This window comes from Tamandua tetradactyla, chromosome 2, assembly GCF_023851605.1.
Source record: "Tamandua tetradactyla isolate mTamTet1 chromosome 2, mTamTet1.pri, whole genome shotgun sequence".
In the NCBI taxonomy this organism is placed as follows: domain Eukaryota; kingdom Metazoa; phylum Chordata; class Mammalia; order Pilosa; family Myrmecophagidae; genus Tamandua; species Tamandua tetradactyla.
Window position 1 is genome coordinate 97841691 of NC_135328.1, and position 18228 is coordinate 97859918.

An 18228-nucleotide genomic window follows, 5' to 3' on the forward strand; every position below is an offset into this window, starting at 1 on the left:
GCCTTCACCACCACAATCTATATAAAGACATTTCCTTTTCCTCGGCAAAGAATTCCATACCCCTCCCCTGTACCCCCTGCTTATTGACATTTAGTTTTGGCATATTGCATATTACAGTGTTGCTGGTAACTATAGACCCTAGCTTGCACTGATTGTATTCTTTCCTAGCATTGCATTTTGAATACCTTGCAATGTTAACATTAATTTGTTCTCCCTCATGCAAAAAGATGGTTATATTTGTACAAATAATCACCATCACTGCCTACTCTACGCATTCTTAAGTTATCCTGCCTCAGTCTTTAGCCTTATATTAGTCAGGGTTCTCTAAAGAAACAGAACCAACAGGAGATATCTATAAATATGAGATATATAAAGGTGTCTCATGCAACCTTGGGAAAGGAAAAGCCCAAAATAAGTAGGCAGCCCGTGAAGCTGGCAGCTCCGGTGAAGGGTTTGGACGAACTCCATAGATGAGACTTTCTGGCTGAAGAAGCAATGAAGTCTCTCTTCTTCCTTAAAAGTCTGCAACTGATTGGATTATCTCATAGGAGGGAAACTGGAGCTGGGTTGAGCTACCTTCCTTGATCCTAGTAGCATTTTTCCTTCTTCCCTCAGGGAACAAGCCTGCCGTGCCTGCGGGGGAGGGGCGCCAGTCTCTGTGGCTTGGGAAACTTAGAGTTCTGTGTGGGATCTTAGCTGTTCCACTCATTTCAGGCTGGTGTGTGACATACGCACAGTTGCTCATGTTCCCCCAGCAGTTGTCCATACTGTTCCTATTGATTAGTGTCCTGGAGGATGAACTAAATTCCACACCTCCTTACACTGCCATCTTGCCATGCCTACCTGTTCTTGATAACTTCTAATCAGTCATTTTGTTGGGTAGACAGGGGTTCCAGTTCTCTTAAATCAGCAACATGTACAGTCTAGAATTAAAGTTCTCCTCCTCATAACTGTCCCACAGATTTTGATTCTCACTAGAGTATTCATTGTCTGAGAGGGTGATAAAAAGGGAGAGTGAAACCTGAAAATCACAGCCCCCATCTCAAATGGTCAAAGCCTGGAACCTGGGAACATTTAACTATGGGTCTCTGGGAAAATGTGAATATTATTAGGAAACTCCAGAAAGATTTGTTCCTTTCTCCACTGCATCCTCCTAGAGGTGCACAGCTGGGGATATCTTCCCTGCTAAGAGGGAAAGGTGCCTATGATGTACGAGGCTTTAGTCCCTATTCATAACGACCCTTTGAAGTCGGTGTTACTATCCCTGCTTTACAGATGAGGAAACTAAGTCTCAGAGATGTCACTTGATTGCTCCAAATCATATAGCTACTCATTTGCAAAGCCAGGATTCAAACCTAGGACTGGATGGCTCCCAAACCCAGTCTTTCTAGCGTCCAACAGAGAACATGTTTGTACCGGAGGAAAAGAGGGAAGTTAAGAAGGAAACAAAGTGGATCTCACAGAAGATAAGTAGACCTGTTCTCTGACATCTTTCTCATCCCAAACATGCACGGGAAGCAACAGTATGTGCAGATCGGATGCTGCGTACCTACCTTCACTACCAGGTAGATGTCTGAGGACGGATAGGTGACAGAGAACACTGCAGATCTGGCCTGACTCGAGGGGGCCACGGAAGGGGTGTGAGCGCGCAGAAATCCCTTGAACTGGTCAGAGTTCAGGTCACAGTGGAAATTTTCTGAGATCTGTAAATAAGCAGCAAAACAAAGAATAAGTTAGATCCACTATTTTTATAGTCTAAACATGTTTAAAAAGAGTGAAAAAAGAGATAAATTTCACCTGTCAGATAAATATAATCATGGATATGTTTCATACTGAGCTGCCATTGGAAAATCTGATATATATTTTGTCACAATATTTAGATATTTTGGAGCCCTTGGAAGATATTCCTGAAACAGTTACAATTGTATTAACCTGTCAGTCTTTCCTGAGTTTCAGTGATGTTTTAGGTACTGCACTAAAAAAGAGCAGGATAATGCTTCTGTTCTTAACTAATTTATAATCAAGAATGAGGGAAAAGACAAAAATGTAACTAACTACAGTAAAAGCAATATAAAAAAGTGACCACGCTCTTGCAAATAAAAAGCATGATGAAAATTTGAAGGAGTAGGAGATGACTTCTAGCTAGGGTGAGCGGTAAAGGTTTTCATGGAAGGAGGCATGTGAGACTGGCCTTGGAGAGGCAGAGGGTGAGGGTGTGCCAGGGAGAGGTCACCGCACAGACAAAACCTCCGAGGCTGCAAGCCAGGATGGGCTTAGCTAACACGAGTGGTCCAGTCAGACTCTGCACAGCCTCTAGAGAAAAAGGAGAGAGATGCGATCCATGCTGAGGAACGGCTGACACGGAAACCAAAGAGTTTGTTCTTAGTTCTGCAGGTAATGAGGATCTGTTAATGGTTTTAAGGAAGGACACGACACACTCAGTGTCTTGGCTCACTAGTGTGACATAATGCAAGAGCCACTAGATATTTGGATTTTGTATAATGGAGGAGATAGCTCCCTGCCACAGAGTCTGCTTTCCCCTTCCTCACTGATAGTTCTAGCTGAGAAGTGGCTGCTCAGGCCGAGACTTCACATCAAAGTTCATCTGCTTTCAAATCTGATGTGTTTGGCCGCACGGAAATTAAATTTAAAAACATGAACCCAAAGACTCATGAATGATATGCGTGCCTCAGGGGTGGGTTGTTTCTTTGCTTCTAGGTAAGGGTAGCTTACCTTTTTCCTTTCTTTAACATCATAGAGGGCGATGCTGGCAAACAGAGGCTCAATTTCAATCTCAAACCTGTTAGAGTGAGAGAAAAAAATCTCTATAGTTTTAATGTAGCTAATTTTGGATTTTCTGAAAGTGCCTGCATATATAAACTGGTTACAAATGTCAATGGTTTTCAGAAATGCTTGGATAACTCCATGCATATGGGAATCACACTGGGATATTAATGAAGCAATATGGGAGGTTTGTGGAAAATTCCTATCATTTGAGATTGTGGTGGATCATACATTCTCCTGAAAAATGCTTGTCAGTGCTATTGCAAGAGAGAACCACCTCAATGAACCTTTGGTTGGTCCGGCATAGCACTCCTTATAATTTCCTCTGCTGTATTTTTGGAGGGTAGAGTTTCTATCCCAGGTCTTTATATTTTACTGCTAGGATAATAGCAATACATTATTCTATTCTAGATTGTTCAAAAAAAAGTTCAGTTGTTTTTCCTTGGACAAGACATGGATGAATGTCTGGCCTTTCCTAACTTCATTGCCAGGGAGATACTGTACTGAGTTGGGGGCAGAGGAGTGACCACTGCTGGTAAACACAGGACCCTGTGAAAGCTAGAGAGAGGAGCTCCACTGGCCTGAATTGCTGAGCCCTGTTGAGATGGTGGGTTTGAGGCAAATGCATACCCAAAGCATAATTCGGCCACTTGGTATAGGATGCTCATGGAACACAGACGTGCCCCTTCCAAGTTTCTCAACTTAACAACGTGTGAACTTGGACTTTACCAGTGAAGAAGTTCAGGACCATGCTTGCCTCAGATGTCATGCAAAGAAGGCCAAAGTTAGTTTCAAGGCATGTGTGAGAGGATAATCTCATCAATGGATAGCTTTGTCTCAAAAGAGGACTTTTTAGAAGAATATTTGAACAGAGAATAAGCATAGGCAAAAGGGGGTAGTTGGTCAAATGGCTCTCTTGGAAATGATGCAGTTTGGAGGAATGGTAGAGTTCCAGGGTGCTGAGTCAGAGCTGGGCTCTGTTCCTTTTCCCACCGCCTGCTAATTCTGGCATCCTAATCAGGTCACTTACCTTTCCCAGCTTCATTTTCTTATGGCCTTCCTCTTTCCCAGGGTTTTTGAAAGGATCCGGTAAGATCAAGTGTGTGAATGTACTTTAAAAATAATGCCAGGGATTTCTAGGATTATTCTTTCTATTGTTCAGTAATAGCACATTAATTGGGTGCTTTAAGGTATATACACAATTGCCTGAGATGGTCAACTTGCACTTAATTGTGTGTTCCCTGATACACAGAGGGTCTGAATATTGCTATGATAATCTTTGGTCGGTACTAAGTGTCAAGTTCTCTGCAATTCAGAGAGAGAAAAAGGGAATTAACATTTATTAACTACTTGCAAATATGCTGTGATAATGTGCTTTAGACACATCAATTCCTTTACTCTTCACAACAATACAGTAATGTAGATATCATTCCCACTTTACAGACTAGAAAACTGAGGCTCAGAGAGATTAACTTGCCAAAGGGTCCAAAGTCAGGTAGTGGCAGGGTCAGGTTTTGAGCCAGACATTTCTGATCACAGAACCTGAGTTTTTTCAACCAGTGTTTCTCCAAGTATAGTCTTTTTTTTCACATGGGCAGGAATTGGGAATCAAACCTGGGTCTCCATCATGGCAGGTAGGAATTCTGCCACTGAGCTACCATTGCACCACCCAGAAACTAGCATTTTGAATCAATGGAGGAGTCTGTCAAAATGTAGTTTTCTTGGTTCCACTCGGGAATTACTGAAGCAGAATCTTTTGGAGGAGATGCTGGTGGGCTGCCTCCCCAAAACTGCATTTCAAACAGGCTTCCTGGTAAATTTTATGCCACACTGAAGTTTCACTATCAAGAAAACTCCTAGCTGAGACTGGTTTGCATAAGATGGTACTAAATTTTAAATTAGACTTCCCCTACTTAAAACACAAAATTAAAAAATACATATTTTGTTGCCATCTTTTTTTCTTGCCACAAAACACATTTATAAGAACTGGCACCAGGCCTAATTCTTTCTGTATCTTTGAGGCTTTAAATATTTCTCAAAAGTAAAACAGAAGACAATTATACATTTCAACAGCTTTTACAAAACTCCCTTACTGATAAAGTCTGTAGTTTTATAATTAGAATTCTGAAAATACAGTTTAATAGGAAAATGTGTTTTTAACACTATTATTATATTTTTACTATTCATTTGTTAACATTCTAGGTGTACTTAGAAGAACATGTTTCTTTCTTGTATCCAGTTTACCTAGAATAGTTATACCCAGCTCCATATCTTTGGTCTGTCTTCCCTCTTGCATATGCTTTAATATGTCTACTGATTAAGATACTTGAGCAGGCCAAGTACACTTGGAAACACCTCCATCCTACTTTGGTTGCTGGGAGAAAAAAAAACTCACTAAAAATTGCACTTGACAATTTCCATTAATAGAAATCCAACTGACTCAATTTGTTTTTAAAATAACATATGTTTACCAAAATGGGCCATGTTTTCCCACCTGGGAGAACAGCTGCCTTTTCTCTACTGGGAAGGTGTGGGAGGCTTGTGAAAAGCATCCAAGGAGAGAACCCCCTCAATCCCCAAAGGCAGGGTTACTCACTGCATCCAAAAGTGGCCTAGCTGTGCATCCTGTGGGGGTGGGGTGAGCGCCTCAGACAATAGCCTAGACTTCCGGGACAATGGCCACTTCCACCTGGGCCTGCTGAAGCTCCCGGACACTGCCACACGCTCAGCTCCACTTCTGGGTCAGCTCCAAAGGGCTAGAGCCTGCCTTGCAGTACCCATTACTAGATTGATTCAGAGCTGGCTTATAGGCTGCTCATTCCTAGGTGCATGGCAAAAGGCCCTGCCTCCCCCATTTGGAGAAGTGGCTGGGAGGGGGGGTTACATCATGTAGAGAACCCCCACACCGTGTGAGCAGGGGGTTCTGAGGGTCCTGAGGCAGGATAACTGGGAGAGGCTACACATTAGAATCACTGAAGGTTCAGGTCGGTAGACATTAAGCCCCTCCAGTCTTGCCACACCATTTATACGTGAGAACACAAAAACCCAAAGAGGGGGCAGGCGATGGTGGCGTAGTGGCAGAGTTCTCGCCTGCCATGCCAGAGTCCCAGGTTTGATTCCTTGCTGCCTGTCCATGCAAAAAAACACCGAAGTCCTCAGAGATGGAAACACAGTCTTGTATCCAGAATCTAGATTCCCTAAGATCAAACCAGGTGCTACTTAAGAAGCCCATGAATTGATTTCATGAGAGGGATGGCCCTCCTAATAAGGTGTGTGAAAATGTCATGCGTATGTAATTCTGCCTTGGTAAAGCATTTACAACTTTAATATTTTCAAAAAGGTCTGTGCTTCAAAGAAATTCTCTAAAGGAGCAGTCTGCAAAGAGGAAGGGAGGCATTCGGGGACTCCAGGGGGGCATGCAAGACAATCCATTGGAGTACAGGGAGAAAATACTATAATTCACACAACTAGAAAGTGCAGAATTTCTATTTTATGTGTTTTACAATGTAGATAATGTTTTGATATGCAGATAAAAAACTAATACACATAGATAGGGACTTCTGACTATTGTTTTCTTATAAGAATACACAATCAAAATGATTGGCTTACAAGATGAATCCAGACTGCAGACATGATTTGTTTGAATCAAATAGTGTTTAAAAAAGAAATAAGAATATATTTGTAAATCGGAAACTTACGTAGGAAAAATCCCTCCAGCATCACTTGAAAACAATCAGGCAATCAATAAAAATGGGCTTACTTATTGGATAGAAAGAGTCGACTATAGCTAGCAGTGGGTATCCCCTAAGATACTTTGCTACAGTTCTACCATGTCCCCAAGCACTGAGGGTGATTTCAGTTGCATTTATCATTCTGCTTTCACTAGTGCTCTTTGGAGAACTGGTAAATTTTTAACAAATGAGCCTCTGGGGAGAGGGGGAAGCTCTAATTTAAAACATTTGCTGATTTCCATGGTGTAAATACTTCCACATCGGCCAATTTCAAGCTATCAACTTGACTTCACTGAACACGGATTTGGGGAGAGATGGGTAAATGAGTTCTCTACGAGTTAGCACCAGTAGGTTCCAGCACACCACTAGCATTCATTGTTATTTTCCTTAATGTAGACCATTTTATTCAATCACCTTTTGTGCCTGGCCTCACTTGCCTTCCCTATCGTGTCTGCCTTCCCTACTGTGATGGAGTGGCCGTCAAAGGCTTGGTAGAAGTAGAATGCAGAAATACCTGACTCTATGCTCTGCTCTTTCCACTACTCTCCAGTCTGCCATTGTGAAAACTCCTGGGAGAGCTCCTTACACCACCACCCCAGTCAGGCTCTGATGATAAAGACACAGCTTGCATCTAAATGGCGAGATGAATCTCAAGGCAGTGGGTAGCCTGTTTACTCATACTTACTTCAGGGTCAGCAACTTGACCAATATTCTGTTGCCCAGATGTTCCTTAGGACACTCTGGTACTGGTCGTATTTCCACGGCATCCTCCTATGATCAATTACATAAAGAAATCCTTAGTGAATTTCCACAGGGGTGGCTGTCCAGTTGGAGTCAACCCAGGGAAGAGAAGGCTGCCCTCCACTGCTCAAGCCAGTTAGCATTTGCTTCATTTCTAATAGAAGACTAACACGTAAGTTCTATAAGAGTTTGTTATCTAACCCCCAACCTTCAAAGTCAGCATTATACAAAAACCATTTTCTCCTTTCAGAAAACAAGCGTACAAGACAAAGAGGCTGCGGGAGGAAGGGAGGAAATGTGAACACGGATGTGGCTTAGTAACACCCACCAGATGGCATCGCAAAATCTTATGCCTAGTGTTGGCTTTTTTTAATTTTTACTTTTTGCTTACTTTAAGTACATATTCAGAATATTTCTTCTGCCAACCTGCTTTACTAGTAAATATGTGAGTTTCAAATTTGAGATCTGAATCAGGATAGTTCCTTTGAGGATGAAAGCCTTCAACATTTAAAACAGTCTTTCGGTTCATTGTTTGTTTTTTTTATTAAATAGACGATAGAGATTTGGGGTTGAATCTACAGGTTCTATAGTGATGCCCAACTAGATTAGCTAAAATCCTAAACTAGGAAAGCCTAGTAATGACAAGTTAGGAGATAAACCTACCTATTTTACCAAATAGGGACTAAAGACTTAAGAAAATATCAAGTAACCACTGCAACTTTTAACACTAAATCTGGAGGATGACTATATCTTTTTTTTTTTTTTTTTTAAAGCATTTTTTTTTTTATTTTATTATTTTTTGTTTGTTTGTTTGTTTTTTACATGGGCTGGGGCCGGGAATCGAACCGGGGTCCTCCGGCATGGCAGGCAAGCACTTTGCCCGCTGAGCCACCACGGCCCGCCCTAGGATGACTATATCTTAACTACACTTATATATGCAAAGATAAACAGTGCAAATCCTTGAAAACCTTGATCCCTGCCCTTGCATTGGGCCATCCAAACACTGGCGAGTGGTCTGTGCCTCACACGGTCTAATGAATGAATAGGTCTACATCTCATTTTATTTTCCTGAGCTATAAATGATGGGTGCTTCCCACCCAACACCCCCGAGCAACCGTTTAATTTCGTAACCAAGAAACTAGGCTCTAAGGGATGATTTTGATTACTGAATCCTTATATAGATATTCCTTTTTTGCTTTCTGGTATATTGGAGTAGACAGAGAGAAGTACCTGAAATCACTGAACTGTTATCTAGCTGCCTTGATCTCTGATAATGATGGTACAGCCTTTATCTTCTGCTGCTGTGATTGTAAAAACCTTGTGACTAACCTTCGTTTGTACCCATTTATCTAGTTTTTCAACTTTAGAATCTTGCAATCACTAAAGACAGCCTCTAACGTTTATTAATGAAGGGTCTTGGGTCAGCCCAGAACAAATCCGCCTCAAGTCTAAAGTTCTCTTGCTAACCAAGACTGGATGTAACTAAAGTGGGCCTACCTGACATGTGCAGTGGTTTAGACTTGAACTTACAGGTCACCTACGCCTCATTATAATAATAAAATCATGCCCATCATCCTATTAAGACTGCCATTTTCTTGCATATGTCCTGTGACTAAGTATGTGATCAATCTGCGCAAACTCAATAATTAGATCACCTCTAATTACAGTGTCTGCCTTTTGTAGACTCAAAGTGAATTAAAGAAAGAACTCGCCTTATAGAAGCTTGGTGATTGAATTCTATTTTTGCCTCTCTCATTTACTCAGACATAATTTGGATATATTAGCTCACCTCTCCTTTAACTTTCCCTTATCAGGAAATAAAGTATGATAATATAAAGTAATCTCATTTATGTATTGCGAAAAATAAGCATCTCTAATCATTTCAGAGTAGGCCAAAAATTTACCTTTCTTCCATAGGACTTTCTTTGGAGAAAGTACAGATTAATAGTGCAACTTCGGTTTTATCTCAGGACAGTTTCAGAATATTATAGGGCTGGTAAAATATTATAGGAGCCTTGAGCACATTAGACATATCAATTTACAAATGACTGGCACACTAATTACAAAGCATGCCTTTCCACTCATTAAAGCAGGCCTAATTAGCACCTCTCCTAGATTATAACTTTCAATCCCAATTGAGTTTCTGTATTGTTTCAAAGACCATAAAACAAAGTTCCTTCAAAACCATCTAGAATCATTCTTTTCATCAACTCAGACTCGACATCCTTCTATATAACCCAGGAGGGAGACTTCGATGAGCTCATATCCCCCTGTAAGCATTCTTGTCCTTTTCAGTCCCCTCCTGGTGTTCCCTTTGGGTCCCTTCGTTGCATGTTGGCATCTCCATTAAGGGATCAAGCAAGTGAGGAATGCAAGGAAAGGTAAAATCAGTCAGATTTAATATTTCTTAACAAATCTGATAAAAATTTAAGTTGTGGATGGAAATGGAAAAATTATGAGATAAAATGTGGCTTTTATGTCATTTTTGAATTGTAATTACATGTTTGAAAATGTCATATGTAAATAAAACAAGCGAACATTAGGGTCCCCATTCTATAATCTAATTTCACTGTTGAGTCTTGAACAGATTGTTTAATCTGACTCTTACTTTTCTAATCTGAAGAACGGAGATGATAATATAGTCCACATTAGGCATACTTATTTATTTGCAGCCTGGTTCATTCAGAAGAGGATTTGAGGGCACTGACGCATTTGCATACCACAGAACAAAACAAACAGATCAGAAAACCAGAGTGAGTGGAAAATAAGGACTAGGAAATGAAAGAAAGCTTAGGTAAATTTAGGACCCCTATAACTAAGCTATCACACAGAGCTGAAGAGAAATGTGACTCTACGTCAAGCATTTAGGTGAGTGAATTACAAGAGGTACACAATCTCTGCGTGTGCACATTCTATCATGGGAAGCACAGCTCTTCCTTGTCCAAAGGACTGACGGGTTATTGCTTCTTGGATCTTCATCAAGAGGGTTGCTGGATGATGAGTAGATCAAGGTCCTCAACAATATTCCCAAAGTGGATCCAATATCATGGATTTTATGTGATTACTTCCTTTATTGCCCCTCTTTGCTGACCAGTGATAGGTAAGCCCCCTGAAGGGCAAGTCAACAAACACAATTCCCAGGGATGAGGACACCACAGGATATCAGAATCAGGCTCTCTGAGGGTCTCGCTTGATCTAAGGACTATATTTCAAGTATTTAGTGGCATGAACTGATGGTATATCTATTATGCAAAGTTTTCCCAAATATTATTTCTTACAAATGTACTTTTAATAAAATTTTCACTGTGGAGGTATCAAGGCTAACTGTTCTTACAGGACCCAGAAGTATAGATATTCAGCCTGTAATAGAGGAAGACTGACAGCCTCATAGAAAGCGTAAGGAGCCTAACCAGGCAAATGGATTAAAAAATGGTCATCTTCAACCCATCAGTGCACCCCAGGGAGTAACCACAGGTAAAGCTTAAATTTCCCTCTCCATGCATTTGGCATCAGTGCCAATATATGAAGAAAGGGATCATCGAGATCTCAAAGGGCTCTGCATTGGGTGCATGACTGCGAACACTTTAGCCTGGAATGTTTTCAAAGTAGGTATCTCCTCTTGCTCATAGACATCATTAAAAAAAATCTTACCGCACTAAAAAAACATCAAGGCTTAAGTAACATGTGTCTTTGCGTCTTAATGGATTAGTAGCAAAACACACCCCCAAATAACTGAATGGTTTGACTTGCTGAGTGTAGCTGCTGCAGATAAACCCTGGAAATGTTTTAAGGATTAAATGAGATCGTATCGGTATAAGTGTTGGGTAAAGTGTTATGAAAATCCTAGCTATTCTTATTGGGGTCCCACCTGTATAATGATCAATTATTGGCTCTGCTATTACATAAGCTTGCCTTAGTGGAAAACAAAACAAAACAGACCCAGAAATCAAACAATGATTGACATCACAGACTGCTATAAGGTAATAACAAATAATATTTTCCTCCCGACTCTCCGGCTCTTCACTAAAATCCTCCAGCATGGAGACAGTTACACCCACCTCATCCACTGACGGGTAAAGGGCAAAGAGCTCGGCCTGCCGGTTGGTTCTCCGGGCCTCCTCGTTCTGCCTCTCAAAGTCCTCGGCACTGACGTGTTGCAGGAGGTTTTCCAGCCGCTGGTCCGGCTGCTGGCTGCGGAGGTCAAAGCCATAGGCGGTGAGGGAGCCTTGCCCGGACACACCGCACAGCACATTCATGTTGCGAGGACCTTTCTGTAGAAGGAGACACGTCTTCATGAGACAGTGGGTCTAAGATGAGGACCGAAGAACTAGGATGCCCCAACTGCTCCACTTTAGGACTATGAAATCTTAGGTTTCAAGAGTTTTCTGAACAGACAGGAGGTTTGATAAACATGACCTCTGACTTCCTAGTATGGAAGTCATTTTACATCCTAAAATATAATGTCTCCTTCTCATTCATCGGAAGTAGATAAACTAGTCCTTGAAGAACGGGTTGAAAACAGCACTGGGTTTCAATTTGTTTTGGGCTTGCACTTTTCTGGAGACTGGTGGCTAAGTCTCTTATGAGCCATGCCTACATATACTCTACTGCTTGGTTGTTTACCAGGCAGGATAGAGATAGAAGAAAGTGTGATGAGAAAGGCCAGGCTGGGGCATAAAGATACCTCCTCCTAATCTCAACTCCAGAACTTGGTTTTCTAAACTGCAGTATAAGATTGATTTTTCAGGAGCCTTCCAAATGACACTTTATATAAACTCCAAAGCTGACTATTATGTTTCCAAAAATGGAAAGGGGGGGGGTGAGGAACAATTTTCTACAGAATTTCAGCAACAGTTATAGGGAAGTCATAAAAAAAAAAAAAAAAGAGAGAGAGAATGAATGAATGAAAGAAAAAAGGAGGAGGAGAAGGAAAAAGGAAAGGCATTTGCTATTCGAGTAGTGTCCACTTTTATAGGCAATCTGTTTGAAAAAAACTTTCATAAATTGGTCACATAGTAGATGCCTTATTTCTTTAGGAATGTATTAGTAATTGGGAACAGCTTACCTAAACAAAGACTTCGCCAAGAATAAATAACCATAATCAATAGGATGTGAGAATAGAGATGGATTTGTAAAATGTATAGCAGAATGTTAATCTCGAAGTTCTACAAAATGGACCTACTATTGCACATTTCTATATAACTATAGCTACAGTTATATGTAACACTCAGCTACCCCATAATAGTGCTACTTGATCAGATGATGTATTTAACCTAAACAGGATGTAATAATAGATATTAACATTTTATTAATAATTTTGTTCATCTTAGAATTTATAAGAACTTGAGAAAAATGAATTGAATTTCCCGCTTCTTTAAAATGTTGTTAAGCTGTATATATATATACATATATATATATATATATATATATATATATATATAAAGTCTTAAAAATGCTCATATCCTTTAATCCAGATATTCCACTTCTAAGAATCTGCCCTGTATATATACTGAACAAATGTGCAAGGATGGGAGGACAAGAACATCTTCGAAACACCACATAATATAGCAAATAGCAGAAAAAAACTTCATTCCCCCAAAAGAGGATGTTTTAAGAGATTTTGGGATTTCATACAATGGAAGGTTATGCAGCCATTTTTTTTTTAAAAGAACATGTATTCAATCATTTGGAGGAAAAAAGGTGATTGATACTGCTACGTGAAAACAATATAATATATAAGATGATCTAACTTTTATGAAATGCACGTATACCGTGGAATAGCATCAAGTATACATTTAGCTTCTGTAAATTCAGGCATATGGCTTCACCATGCCACCCAATGAGAAGATACATTAGAATAAGAGTGAAATGGAATATGTCGCTGGAATTCTTTCAGTCACCCTCATGATGAGTGTCTCTCCATGATGAAAATGACTTTAGTTCTTAAAAACACACAATTTTTGTATAACTTTGGCCTTAAACCTAGCCAGTGGCTTAATTGCATGCTGGAGAACGACTGTTTTATGGGTGTGCTGGTCATTTACCCACTGAATCCCAGGTACATATCTACCCTTGGATACACTGCCCTGTGATATTGGGGCTGGACATCACATTTCTTTATTTTGCCTGCTGCTCCCTGTAGGTTTTGCCAACAGAGGGTACAAGGGGGAGACTTGCTGGTTGGAGGAGGCCTCCTCCCTCTTTGCTTGCAGTTCCTCTCACCCTGGCAGCAGCAGTTGGTTCTAACCTTAGTTTCTTTTGGTTCTTCCAGAACCACCCTCATCTCACTTCCTTGCAGATACCAGCAGCAGCCAGGCAGTCTCTCCTTCCAGGAGGTCTGGCTACAGACTTCAAGAGGCCTTTCCTCCTGAGATAATACCACCAGCTGGGCAGCACCCCTTCCTCAGAGAGTTGACTTCCAGCTTTTTGTGGTCTATTGAGCTTTTAGGTTCTGTAACTGCAACCTCTTCCCCTAGACGCATAGTTCTCGAAGTGTAGACCTGGGACCAAAAGTATCAGGCTTACTTGGAAACTAGTTAGAAATGCAAATTATCAGGCTCACCTAGCAAATCAGGCTTTCTTTTGTTTTTTTTTAGCCTTCTGACACTTGTTTAACCAATTTCCTGGGTTAAATTCCTTCTTTTGAAGTACCTAGTATGTGACTGATACACAGAACAATTTAGTGGTCATCGTGTGCGTTGAAACTGAATTTAGGCAAAATTACCAATGAAACTGTCCCTTAAATGTCTCATGGAGTACAGCGTCCAAGCCTCTAGTCCCTCAGGGAGCCCAACATACCCAGCACAGGAAGGAGTGGCTGGTCCCCTGTGGAGTCAGGCAAAGTAGTCTGCTTGATTTTACGGGCCATGTTGCTCGAAAAATATGTGTTATTTTAAAACCTCCTAATTGTATTCAGGATGGTAACATGCTTGTATTGTGAGGGGCACCTGAAATATTTCTATTACACATACTCTTCCCTCCTACCCTCCCCTTTATATTTTTGTTTTAATATTCAATTGGGCAAGTATTTGCACTATAGTAGAAAGAAAGCAAGTTTCGTTTAGAGGAAGGCCTGTGCAAACATGGACACATTTTATTTTATTTATTTTACTTTTCTCATCTATAAACCAGGCAGGTTGGACTGGCCCCTTGGCTTTTAAACTGCAACCCCTCTGTGATAAGAATACCCACCACAACCATAGAAGCAACGGCAGCCAACATTTATCGGGCACTAACTGTATCATTCTAAATGCTTTACGAGTATTAACTCATTTAATACTCAAAACAATCTTACTAGTTAGCTGCTATCATCACCCTTGGTTTCCAGCAGGAGGACACTGAAGCCAAGAAGTTTAATGATCTCACTGGAGGTTACAGCATTGGTGTGCGGTAGAGTCACAGAGAGAACCCAAACAGACTGGCCTCTTAATCGTTCTGCAACCTGCCTCAGTTCCACAGCCAGAGTTCTGCAGGAATTGGCCCAGGCCCGGCTCCACGTGCAACCAACCCCCTGCTCCATTAAAGCCCCTCCACTTTTATCTCTTTTACTTATTGACCTTCTGAGCTTTCCCTTGAACACTGATTTCTGTAGCTATGAACAAGTCTGCAAAAAAGTTTCACTGACTCAGAGGGTAGAGTTCCTCCCACATTCTCTGCATCCAACCTTTATTCTAGTTAAACACAAACCCACAGCATGCCGGGGGCAGGACACCACGTAGCCTGGTAACCGCGTTTGTTGATAGCAAATACCTGAGCGCTGGGTTCACTGCACTCCAAGGATTCTGACTCAAACGTCTGTTTCTGAAGCGTCTTGTGAAAATCATTTCGGGAGCCAGACTTTTTGAAGCCGCAAGTCTCTGAATTTCCTTGGTTTCTTTTGTTATTATTATTTTTAATTTGTGAAAAGAGAGAGAGAAAGAGAGAGAGAATGATTAGATTAAAATAAAAGTAATGGCTTGGGTTTAGATACGGTGCCGAAGGATCGTGCCAAGAGAGGACCGCTTGTAAGCCCTCGCATCTAATTATGCCCTATGCCTAATACAAGGCTCTGTTGTAACAAGATACAAACTTGCCTCCTAGCTGGCTCCTCATTAAAGGCAGGAATGGCTGGGAAAATGCCGCTTCAGAGGTGCGGTCACTTCAGCTCTGGGGCATTTGGCTCCAAGCTGCAGCTCAACTATGATCCTAGTGTAATTGGCTGCAATAAAATCGAGCAATGTGCAGAAGAAGCAAATATAGACCGTTTGAAGATAAAAATAGAGGAAAAATTTCATCTTCGCATCAATGTTCTTCATCATGAATAAAAAATGAGGGGCATGGTTAAGAAAAAATAGAAATAAAGGACATACCCACTAAGAATCTTTGCTCACATTCTTGATTAATTATACTCAATGAACTTCAGCAAAAGTTGTGGTTTGAAAAAGGGTAGCTATGGAAAGGGATTCAAATATAATATCTAGCACTGTCACTGGAGAAAAATTAGACCATCATGAAAAAGGCAACGTAAATAGTTTGTCAAATCATAACTACAGAAACCAACATATGGATTCCCCACTTTTATGGCTCCAAAGCTTCCTGGAAAATATGCTATAAAGCCAACTGCAAAAATATCTACCCATTTTGTTTGGTTTCTCCCATAATTAGAAAAACCATTCGGTAAATTGGTAAACGGGCATGAAGTGAGGTTTAGGAGTTATTAGGCAGATCAGATGAAGCAGTGAATGGAGGAGAGCTAGCAGTGATCCAAGAGAAGTCTGTTAACTCTTTGGGGGTTGGGGTGGAGCTATGCACAGAGACACACATAGAATAAGTATTTGATAAATTTTAGTTGATTGAATGAATTAAAAGAAAAAAATTGAGATGTCGCAGTGCCATCTGTAGAGTGAAAAATACACTCTTCCTGGATTTCCCTATATTCTGAAGACAAGTAATTTGTTTTAAGTAAAAGGAGAAAGAGACGGCCTAGAAGCAAGGCAAGATCAGATGGTGACTGATTCAAGCCTTCAGGTTTTTTGTGAAATAGCCATTTTTAATGTCTCCTGGCTATTTGAACTGCCCTAATCCAAACCAGTTTTGGTGGAGCTGGGCATAAAGCAGTTCAAGTTGCTTTTGAATTGAAACAAATGAATGAATTAGTTTTACTCTGATTGGAAATGAAAAAAATTCCTCAGAATTAAATAACCACTTAAAAATTATTTTAACTCCAGTTGCTCTAAGAGTATAAAATGGTAGTGGTGAAAAAAAAGAATAGATATACATGCGAAGAAAATTTATTTTATATTAAAATATTTATTTTATATTAATAAAGGTCTTTGAAAGAAAGCCTCATGTGGGATTTCATAAACCTGCTGCCTTCTTAAACGTTATTCTCATAATCCAATTTTTTCCAGTTAAGTTTTTTCTTAAAGTTGCAGTTTTAACCATTTAAGCAGTGGCGTTAATTACATTCACAATATTGTGCAACCATCACTAATATCTAGTTCACAAAATTTTTCATCACCCCACACAGAACCGAAAGTCTTATCCATTAAGCAATAACTCCCCATTCCCTCCTCCCTGCACCCTCTGGATGGCCTCTAATCAACTTCGTCTCTATGAATTTGCCTATTCTAGATATTTCATAAAATGTCACCAATCTAATTTAGACAGCAAAGTATACGTGTGCCTTGGGTGGTCATGCTTTCCTTGTGCATAAAATGACTGTTTTGGGGACCCTCTCTAAAGGGTCAAAGAGAAAAAGCTGTGTGTGATTTAATATTTTGGAAAAAAGCAACAGCAGTGACAAATATCAGCAAATATTAGGTTGTCTCCTAAGATGTTCACTGCCCCAAATGACAACACACCGAGTCAGTGATTGTTTCTCCCGAAAAAAATCCACTTTTGAGAGGAAAAAGAAAGCCCAAAGAAATGAGCGAATGTCAAGTAGTTCTATGTTAAAACAGTGATTTAAATGTCAACTTTCACACTTTGGTATTTGCCCTTTGCCTTTCTTAGAACCTGTACACCCCCCTGGGTGCTGCAGCCATTCAGCACTGCATGCCTCTTTACAAGAAAATCTTCCTGGCCACAAAGATAAAAATCAGAAAGTTGCCTAGCTAAAGACCTCTTGTGTGGTAGGCTTAGCAACCAGAACTACATCTGCCTTCGTTTTCCTTTTTGTCTCATAAAAAAGCACCTATTTCTGAGAGTGTTTACTTACAAGTGGACATTAAACACACACACACACACACACACACACACACACAGAGGCATAAGATTAGGTTGGTTCGTCTGCCTCTGTGAAGCTCAGTGATCATTTCAAGTCACTTCCCTCTGGGCATCTGTTTCTTCATTGAGAGGAGCCATGGACATGAGGCGACTTCTAAGATTTTCCCTCTATTTTAATATTTTATGATAAAAAATTCACACACTATATCTGAAAATTAAAATAAAACTTTCTGCTCAAAAGACACTTAAATTTGGGAGGGGCGATGACATTTACTTGGTTATGGTTTCTTTGCTATTTTATGCAAATGGATACTTTTATTCTTTTTTTGTCTTCTGTTTGGCTGGAACATTTTCTGGTGTTCTTAACCCTGATTCCAAAGGGTTGACAAAGGGGCATTTAAAAAATTAGTTACAAAATGTTAGTAAATCGTCACTTCACAATATATGTGCTCTAGCCCTATATATACTGCAGCTCCCAGGGGTTTTGCTATGGCAAGCATTAAGACTGACGTCTTCCATAGTTGTGTGTCTGAAGTCAGAGCAAACTGCCCCCTCGCCCTCTTCCTCATTCTGATTTAGCAGCTATTTCCCCATTTGAAAATCTCAGAAAATTGTAAAGCTCCCTTGTGGCAGCAAGGGTGAAGCTGGCTGGGGCGGAGTGGGCAACAGTTGGCAGGCATGACAGATGACTCATTTCAGAAGTGCCAGCCACAGAAGACAGGAACCATAACTTGGTAGGTAGTGAAATCCTTAGCTGAGTGCCACA

General features: G+C 40.5%; 1 protein-coding gene across 8 annotated transcripts in view; it reads right to left on the minus strand.

Annotated features, from left to right (window-relative positions):
- DOCK8 (dedicator of cytokinesis 8) overlaps positions 1-18228 on the minus strand; it is a 243357-nt gene that overhangs the window by 143937 nt on the left and 81192 nt on the right. For all 8 annotated transcript variants that reach the window (XM_077148339.1, XM_077148335.1, XM_077148340.1 and 5 more), the window contains 5 exons: positions 15006-15129; positions 11315-11527; positions 7201-7286; positions 2734-2800; positions 1554-1703 (listed from right to left, as the gene is read on the minus strand). In XM_077148339.1, coding sequence (XP_077004454.1) covers positions 1554-1703; positions 2734-2800; positions 7201-7286; positions 11315-11527; positions 15006-15129 — 640 coding nt within the window. The remainder of the gene's footprint in view (positions 1-1553; positions 1704-2733; positions 2801-7200; positions 7287-11314; positions 11528-15005; positions 15130-18228) is intronic.